General features: G+C 46.0%; 1 protein-coding gene across 1 annotated transcript in view; it reads left to right on the top strand.

The window, feature by feature from the left end:
- The first annotated feature begins 468 nt into the window (after window positions 1-468).
- Window positions 469-9,774, top strand: part of NHSL2 (NHS like 2) — a 309,715-nt gene continuing 300,409 nt past the window's right edge. Inside the window, exon 1 of the mRNA XM_003803450.3 lies at window positions 469-748. Within this exon, the coding sequence (XP_003803498.1) occupies window positions 469-748 (280 nt within the window). The remainder of the gene's footprint in view (window positions 749-9,774) is intronic.

Genomic DNA, 9,774 nt, shown 5'->3' with positions numbered 1-9,774 from the left:
GGGCACACATCCTGTACCTAACATCAACCCCCCCTCCACCCCAGACATTCCTTCTTTCACGCTCCAGCTCGCTCTTTTCACTCCTACTTCCCTTTCCCTCCTCTCCGGGATCAAGCGTTAATCTGCGAATCTCTGACCGCAAAAAGGAAAAAAAAAAAGGTGGGTGGGGGGATCCCGAAGTAGCAGAGCTAGGGAGGAGGAGGAGGAGAAAGGCGGGAGGAGGAGGAGCCCGGCGAACCAGAATCCGAGGGACTGGTGGCTCCGGGGAGTGTGCAGCCCCGGTGGGAGCCGGCGCTCTAGGCTAGGAACCGATCAGCCCGCCCACCCGCCCCACGTCTTTGGCGCCGGCCCGCTTGCCTGCCCGAGCCCAGGGGCCTGCTACACCCGGATCTGGGGCCGCCGCTCAGGGGCGCCGCAAGGGGAGAGTCGCTCGCGGCGCCAGGCTGGTTCCCCGCGTCCGCGCCCGGGATGCCGTTCTACAGGCGCACGGTGGTGCCCCAGCGCCTGTGTCCGCGCAACTCGCCACAGCCCCTTGCCGAGCTCCGCGACGTGAGCCACCTGGCCGCGCTCAGCCTGCTCCGGCAGCTCGCTGATCTCTGTGGCCACTCGCTGGCTCTGCTCGAGGACCTCGAGGGGCACCTGCTGGCCCTGGGGCGACGCACCGACAGTCTGTTTCGGCGCACAGTGCGGCTCCGCCGCCGGCTTCCCTGCCGCCTGCTTCGCTCTGAGGACGACGAGGAAGAGCTAGGTAAAGGGTGGCTTGCGGCCTCACGTCTACCCTACCTCTGGGGGCGCCACTAGGCGCCCAGCTCTGCGTCCACCCCTTCCCCGCTTCTCTTCGCCTCTCCCCTTCCCTCCACTCTGAGAGTGAGGAGATCCCATTTTCCTGACCCTCCTCCCCACCGCCCACTCCTCTACTGCTGGAACTTCCTGCTCCTGGACCGGGTCGCGTTGTCCTGAGTGGCCATGGTGCCCTCCAGGTTCCTGGCCCAGGGGTCGGCGGCTGCCTCCACGGCATTTGAGGGGGGACCCGCTGGGTCCCGGACAGCTTCATCCCACCCCCAAGCCTGAGTTGTCCTCATAATCGCGGCGTCGTGAACCAAATGGCCGAGCCGCTGGCATCTTTGCTCTGGTCTAGGAGCTCAGCCACTTCAGAAAGCGCGCTGGAATGGCCTGTGCGGAGGGCAGGAGCCGGGTGGTGGTGCTTATTGGCTTTAAATCTGTGCAACTTCGCGCTGGAGCGTGGACGAGGCTCACACTCAGAGGGGTGTCTGAGCGCCCTCCCGCCGGCTTCTCCTGGCATGTTCTGGGCCGCTGAGCCGGGGAGGGGGGAGGGGAGACTGCCTCCCCCTCTCTGGCTTCGTTGACCTTCTACCGCTAGCGTCTGGCTGCACAGATTTCTGGAGAGAACCATTTAAAGAAACTATCATCAGTTTCCTGAAGTGCATTCACTTTAGCAATCAGCCATGCCTGAGAAACTCCAGATCCCAGTGGTGCCCTCGCTGAGCACTCAGGACCTGAGAGGGTAGGCGAGTAACGCGAAAGCCCTTATCCTTTACTACTTTGGAACCTAAAACTATGAGTGTGGGAGCTCTCTCTGTGAAAATGTAGTGGTCCTTTAGAGTGTGGGACTTCTGTTGAAAGCAAGGAAACTGAATATATTGGAAATGCTGACCGCGTCTAGGGCATGCCAGGTACCAGGACAAATTGGTGCCTCCAGAAAGTTCAGGGAGAGGAACAGTGTGGCCAGAAAGTTTCAGATGGAGAGAGAAGATGGCTACTGACTGACTTTTGAGTGCAAGCCTCCTGCTACCTTGGGAAAGAATTCCCTGAGTCACCCCCTCTCTATCATAGACCTCACCCATCCCCACCTCTTCCAGAAGAGCTAGAGTCAGAGGCCCTGGCACCCCTTTTCATAAAGGTCTCTGACCTCTGAGGTAAATGGAAGAGGTCACTGGTGGAGAAAAATGAACTAGATCCTGTGGGAAAAGGAAGGTGGAAGCCACAACTGCCTGATAGAGAATGTAGGCATGGGACCAGAAGCCTCTGCATGGCAGGGGCTCAGGAAAGCTGGAGCCCTAGGTTTGGTTAGTGCTCAGTTAACAAAGGGGGTACAAAGGTCATTGTGTTTTTTTGCTGGGGTCCCACTGATTACCAGGATTAGTCTAGCAGAAAGTTGATAAGTCAGCTTGGGGAATAGTTTGCAAAATCTCCACATAGCTTTCAGAGAGCCTCCTACTGAGTTGAGCAGGGTAAGTTAAGGACAATGAGAAGGTGTTGCTTTTCCAACTGGGACCTTTCTGTCCACTGACTCATTGAGTCTTTTCTATGGGAGAGAAGGCCTGGCTTCATCAAGCCACCTTAGGACTGGACTCTTTCCAGTGATCTGCTGGGTTAGGAGATGGCTTTATGTAGTGGGTATCTTTTAAAGGGAAGGAGTAATTCTTAAGATAAATTGTTCTAGGGTTGGTCTCTTTGGAAGTTTGCAAGATCAGGGAGAGTGGCCACTTCTTAGGTGTGGCCACTTGCCTTTGAGAATGCACTTGTCACTGGATTCAGAGGCACCCAAGGGATATTTACCTTCTGGAAGTTGGTCTGATTTTCCATTTTCTAGTCTAATGTCCTACCCTAGACTCCCCTTGTGGTTCACACTGCACACTTTTCAGGAGCTGTTATTACATAGCACTGAAATTAGGCCTTTTCAGCAATGGTTTGAGGATAAGTGCCAAATGCAAAGAGATTTGGGGAGCATAATCAGCGCACCATCTGGCCATCCCATTGTGGCCCAGGCATAAGCATCAACAAGGTGTTCAGCAGGCTGAATATTAGATTTTAACTATAAACAAACAAAACATCGTCAGGTCTTGCCCTTCTTTTCCCTGTATTTTTTCATCTTAGCACTCCTACTCCCTCACTGCCGATCTTGATGGGGGTCAACACTCCCAGTTAGCATTTTATCCTACATATCTTCCATCTGGCCCTATTTTCCCCAAATTCTTTCTCTAGCTATTTCTTTTAGCCATGGGGGCAGGAGAAGGCTGGGGAGGATGGAGGAAGGTTTGGAAGCAACATGGCTGACGTGAATGACAGCTGATAGGCCAGCAGTTTGTAGCCTCCCTACAGGGACAACTTGGCTGCCACCAGACAGTCAACTGTGGCACAGTGGCAGGTCAGGCTGGCCTGTAGCCTGCAGGCTGGGCTGGGGTCTGGGAAGCAGCAGTAGGAAAATAAGATGAAAAGAAAGAAAGGGATGGGGAGCAGAAAGTGGATGCTAAGGATTACAAGATGCTTCTCTACACAATCACAGGTCATGGGCCCCACCATCTTCACGGTTGCAGAGGTGGGAGTGGGCTAGGCTGGTTGCTTGGCAACCCCCCAGGCTGGTCTTTGGTAACTTGAACCCCTTTGAGACTGCCCTAGAAGCTCTTGTAACTGGGTTGGGGTTGGGGGTAGGGAAGGAAGGAGGAGAGGGCACACTATGGGGCTGCACCAGGCTGCTGTGTTTATGGATCTGTGGCAGTTGCTACTTGCTAGACATTGCCTTGCCTACAAATTGAGGTTTTCTCCACATCTGGTTTTGAATCTGACCTGTTTTATTGCATGTGTGGCCTCTACTCTGTGCTCCTTATCTCAAGAATGGTATGATCAAGGCAGTGGGAAATAACTCCATGCCTGACACCATAAGCTGAGTCAATCCAAGCTTTCCACCCCCTCCTCAGAGATCTCTTTAATGTTTGTAAGTGCTTAGATGATAATTACAAAAGCATCAGGAGATTGGCCTAGGAGTATAATATCTGTTTTGCGATCATGGAAGTCACTGAAACCCTAGATAACTCTAGGTATGTTTAATAACACTGGAGAGCTATCATGTTACAGTAGCCTGTGAATTTGCTATAGGAAATATGCTCTGTTGCTTCTTGCAATTATTTTGGCTTGAATACAGCCAGTTGGGTTCATGGTGGAAACTCCCTCTTCATCTTTATGTATAATTCCTACTTCTTGATTTTCCAACTTTGTGGCAACTCTGGCTCCAAATCAGAAAGGACAGCTGGTTTATTTATCTTTAAATCATAATTCCAGTGCAAGGAGAAACTTGTAAATCTATTCAGAAATGAAAGAATGCAAATGGCACCTCTAGACTGCAGATGGTTTACCATTACTTGAGGTGCTGTAGACCCTGAGTCTGACTGTCCTTGCTAATAGGGAGGGGAGATGGCTTCTAGAGTTAGATGGAGCAAGGGGGAACTTTGGGGAGGTAGAACAGGCACTCTTCTAGGGCTCACTTTGTCTCTGTCCTACCTGTAATCTCCAGAGACCCTTGGGACAGTGGGTTGACAGAGTGGGGAGGGGGAACAAACACATTTCCTTTTTTTCCTTTTCTCCCTATTCCCTTTCCATTTTCTTTTTAAATACCATGAAATTCCTGGTCTGCTTCATGCTATTTCCATGTGTTGAAAACATCTCTGAAAATTTGGATACCAAAATGTCCACTAAAATGTCCTCCACTTTAGAAACAAGGAATTTAATCTTCTCCCTCTTTGGACACAAGAACAGTGAAAGTGATAAAAGCATCTGGATGTTAGAATAGTAAGTAATAGGAGAAGTTTTAAGTTATGGCTCTTGGCTTAAGTTTGACCTTGATAAAGTTGATTAGGTTTCAGGAGGAGTGTAGTGAATTTGCATCATCTGTCCCTATACCTCTCTGGCTTGGGTGTAGTCCATTTACACTATGTGGCACCAAAAATTCAGTCTTTAAAGAGTGTCATAACACCTGATAACCCAGACCCAGAAAGGGGAAGAGACAGTTCAAAGATATCCAGCTGGATCAAAACCTTCATTAGCCCTAAATGCTGAAAAGGTTTTAGTGCCTCCCCAGTATCAAATGAAAGCAATACTAATCTTTCAAATAAAATGTTATTCTTTTGAGATGATTTGACGTTCACATATATGTTGAAATAGCTTTTGACTAGATTCTTTCTCTCTCCATCTCTCTCTGTTTTTTGTACCCCTGTTGTTGGTGACCTAAGCATGAATTTTTCTGCTTATTTGGGAATGTGGCCCAGCCAGGCCACACAGCAGGTCAATGACAGGAAGCCTTGACCTAGAAGCTAGGCCTTCTGATATCCAGGCCCTAACCTTTGCAGTGACACTAAGTTCAAAGTCATTTATTCATTGAGTTGTCACTGCCCTGGCATTTTCTGTATCTGGAACTTGTCCAGGATGAGGAATGACTCCTGCTACCTTTAGTACTTGAGGATAGACTATGGTTCTGTAGCTGGGACTTGTGGAGGTGAAGAAAAAGGAGAAGAAGGAGGAGGAGGAGAAGGAGAAGAGAGGAGGGAGGAGGAGGAGGAGGTCAACCTTGCGTTGTTTAGAGAACAGGTGTGAAGTGACAGGCTTCCTTGTTAAAACAAAACATGGTCTTGAGAATTGAGTGGAAAATTGCTCTGGAAAAAGGATGTTGAGATGGGAAGGGGCGGGTGGCTAGTGACTCCTCTGAAGGTCACCTTTCCATTGTGATCCCTCCTGATCCCTGTGTCATCTTTATACCTGCTCTTCTCCCTAGCTTTCAATCCAATTGTAGACATTACTCCCCACACTCCTGAAGCCTATTTTCTGTTATTTTAGTAGACCCTAGCTGGTATATTAAAAGGCACTCTTGTTAAAAACCAAGGGGAACAAGAAAATAAAATTATTACCAAAAAAATGCTTCTAGCATACACATTTCCAAGGTATGGCTTTCTCATCATTTAGTGCTCAAGTAGCTTAACAGGCTTACTGGCTACTCTACATCCTTTCTGAAGGCCTCAAATGGTTATTTTTTAGTCTTGAATAGTAGGCACAACTCTGCCTGGGCACTGTCTGACCATTGTGTTGGGTATTAGAGACCCAGAGGTAAATAAGATTCAGTCGCTCCCCTCAAAGAACTCCCAGACTTCCGGGGTGGATGCTAGCTCATTTCCCACCACATCAGCATGTGGTGCCTGGACATCAGGTCTTTTCTAGATGATGGAGACCTGATAACTGGAACCAGGAGCCCAGTTCACATCCCAGAAGACTCTTCCATTCAGTCTGGTTTGGAGTCCAAGAATGGAATTTGAACTTTTAGAATCCCTTATGGAATAAACAACAACAACAACAAAAACCAGTGACAGAATGCTGCTATGAATTCAGCAGTGTTTTACACGAATTTGCAATTTTAAACATGATAACTTTGTTTTCACGTACATGAACAATAATGTTTATGCAGTCAATGGACAATGCTTAGTGGATTTGCAAGCTCATGGACTTCTTGTGATATGTGTACATGGCCCTTTAGAATCTTCCATGCTTATTTGGGAACCACTGGCCTAGCCTTTCTTGTTCAAGCTATCAGCTCTTCCCTGCTCTATGGAATTCCACAATTTCACTCAGATAAGCCCTCATCGAAGTTTTCAAGTTAGAGTGCACAGGATGGCAATATCTTAGTGAACAAAGACGACTTTGATGCCACAATCGGGAGGTATCCTGAGTATTTTATTGTTGTTGTTGTTGTTTGTTTTGTAGTTTTTGGCTGGGGCTGGATCTGAATCCACCACCTCCGGCATATGGGGGCGGTGCCCTACTCCTTTGAGCCACAGGCGCCACCCTTTGCTGAGTATTTGTACAAGTGTACAGCAAGGTGCACTGCATGAGGTCGTGTGTGAGGTCACTAGTTATCAGTTGGTTAACTTGGGAAGTTTGAGCAATCAGGCAGTTCTCATTTCTCTCCTTCCCTCTTTCCTTCCTTCTCTCCTCTTTGTCCTTCCCTCCCTCCCTCTTTTTCTAAAATGTAAGATTCTCAGTAAGATGTAAGCTTCTCAGTATGATGTACGCTTTTTGAGGGTAGGATCTTTATCTGTTTTTACTGGTGTGTTTCCAGCTCCTAACACCTAATAAGCACTTTAATAAATACCTGTTAAGTTGAATGCCTTCCTTCCTTCTTTCTAGCTGTTGCACATTTATTGAAACCCTGACTGTGGGCCTGGCCCTGTGCTGGTTTGGTGTGATACAAAGCTGAACTGGGATGCAGGACCACAGTCCAGTGGAGAGAGGAGCAAAACATGGTGCTGTGGAGATTAGCCTAGGGTATTGAGGGATGGCAGAAGAGGTTCACCTGACTCAGCATGGAGGTTGGCTGAAGCTTCCAGGGTGATGCGATGTCTGAGTTCTGAGTGATAATCTGGAGCAGACTTCTTGAAGAAAGCTGGGGAGAGAATTCCTGGTTTAGGAAGTAGCTGGTGCAAGGCCCTAGATATGTGAGAGAGCTAGTGTCAGGGAGGAACTAACTGTGAATGATTCAGGAAGAGGGGGAACAGGTAGCTCCTAACTTAGGATGAGCCTTCAAGGTAGAGGTGGGATGAGGAGTCCCTCATGCCCTGTTGGCCAAAGGACTGGATACGAGGGCTTGGGAAGGTTAAAATGCATGGTTCAAATGAAGCTGTAATGTTAGCTGTGGATTTTCTCAATTTGCACTTTCATTATCCTCAGGTAGATGAGACCCAGGCAACCTAAGCCCCTTCCTGCTTTACAGAGCCTGGTCCTGGGCCAGAGCAGGAGGGGCTCCCAGCCACAGTGAGGAAGAGGGAGAATATACAAGTCTATCTGCTTGGATATTCCCAGCTGTGTGTATCCAGTTGAACTCAAAACCTAAATATATGAAACGAATTTATAGGTTTCATATGAAAGCTATAACCCAATATAGCCTAAGAATATGGGGAGAGGGAAGGGAGGGGATGCGGGAGGATGGGTGGAGGGAAGGTGATTGGTGGGACCATGCCTATGGTTCATCTTACAAGGGTACATGTGAATCTTTCTAAATGTAGAATAAAATGTCTTAACACAATAACTAAGAAAATGACATGAAGGCTATGTTAACCAGTTTGATGAAAATATTTCAGATTGTATATAGAACCAGCACACATACCCCATGACCACATTAATGTACACAACTATGATTTAATAAAAAAAACCCAAAATGTATTATTCATGCCCCTGCTTTTCTGTGACCTTTGAGGTTTGACTGTATCTTTTATTATTATTTTTCTTTCTGAATAGCATATATTTTTCAGAATGGTCTTAATTCATATAGGGGAAAATTAGAAAGATATTTTTTTCCTTTGGAAAATGAACTCAGAGAGGAGATGGTATTTATTTATTTATTTATTTATATTTTGTTGAGACAGAGTCTCACTTTGTCACCCTTGGTAGAGTGCTGTGGTGTCAAAGCTCATGGCAACTTCACGCTCTTTGGCTCAAGCAATTCTCTTGCTTCAGCCTCCTGAGTAGCTGGGACACAATGTCTGGCTATTTTTTTTTAGAGACAGGGTCTCGCTATTGCTCAGGCTCGCTATTGAACTCATGACCTCAACCAATCCACCCACCTCGGCCTCCCAGAGTGCTAGGATTACAGGTATGAGTCTAAGAAATAGGTTTTAAAAATATATATATCACAAATTATACACCATGACCAAGTGGGTTTTATCCCAGGATCTCAAGGATGGTTCAACATATGTAAATCTATAAATGTAATTCATCACATAAGCAAATTAAAAAACAAAGACCATATGATTCTTTCAGTTGATGCAGAAAAAGCATTTGATAATATCCAGCATCCCTTCATGATCAGAACACTTAAGAAAATTGGTATAGAAGGGACATTTCTTAAACTGATAGAGACCATCTACAGCAAACCCACAACCAGTATTGTATTGAATGGAATTAAGTTGAAGTCATTTCCACTCAGATCAGGAATGAAGAAAGGTTGCCCATTGTCTCCATTGCTCTTTAACATTATAATGGAAGTTTTAGCCGTTGCAATTAGGGAAGAACAAGCGATCAAGGGTATCCATATAGGGTAAGAAGAGATTAAACTTTCACTCTTCACAGATGATATGATTCTATATCTGGAAGATACCAGGGATTCTACTACTAAACTCTTAGAAGTGATCAATGAATACAGCAGCGTCTCAGGTTACAAAATCAACACTTATAAATCTGTAGCCTTTATATATTACCAACAGCAGCCAAGCTGAAAAAACAGTTGAGGACTCTATTCCGTTCACAGTAGTGCCAAAGAAGATGAAATATTTAGGAATTTACCTAACAAAGGACGTGAAAGATCTCTATAAAGAGAACTATGAAACTCTAAGGAAAGAAATAGCTGAAAATGTTCACAAATGGAAAAACATACCATGCTCATGACTGGGAAGAATCGACATTGTTAAAATGTCCATATTACCCAAAGCAATTTATAATTTTAATGCAATCCCCATTAAAGCTCCACTGTCATATTTTAAAGATCCATAAAAAATAATACTTCATTTTATATGGAATCAGAAAGAACCTCGAATAGCAAAGACATTACTCAGAAATAAAAACAAAGCAGGAGGAATTGTGTTACCAGACCTCAGACTATACTACAAATCCATAGTGATCAAAACAGCATGGTACTGCCACAAAAACAGAGAGGTAGATGTATGGAACAGAATAAGAGAACCAAGGGGATGAATCCAGCTACCTACTGTTACTTGATGTTTGACAAGCCAATTAAAAACATTGAGTGGGGAAAAGATACCCTATTTAACAAATGATGCTGGGGTAACTGGCTGGCAACCAGTAGAAGAATGAAATTAGACCCACACCTTTCACCATTAACTAAGATAGACGCTCACTGGATTAAAGATTTAAACTTAAGACATGAAACTATAAAAATACTAGAAGAAAGTGTAGGGAAAACACTTGAAGAAATTGGCT

Source organism: Otolemur garnettii, unplaced genomic scaffold (assembly GCF_000181295.1).
Source record: "Otolemur garnettii isolate 467f Iridium unplaced genomic scaffold, OtoGar3 scaffold00306, whole genome shotgun sequence".
NCBI lineage: Eukaryota > Metazoa > Chordata > Mammalia > Primates > Galagidae > Otolemur > Otolemur garnettii.
Note: the sequence above shows the minus strand (reverse complement) of the source record. Positions and strands in the feature narration are given on the sequence as shown.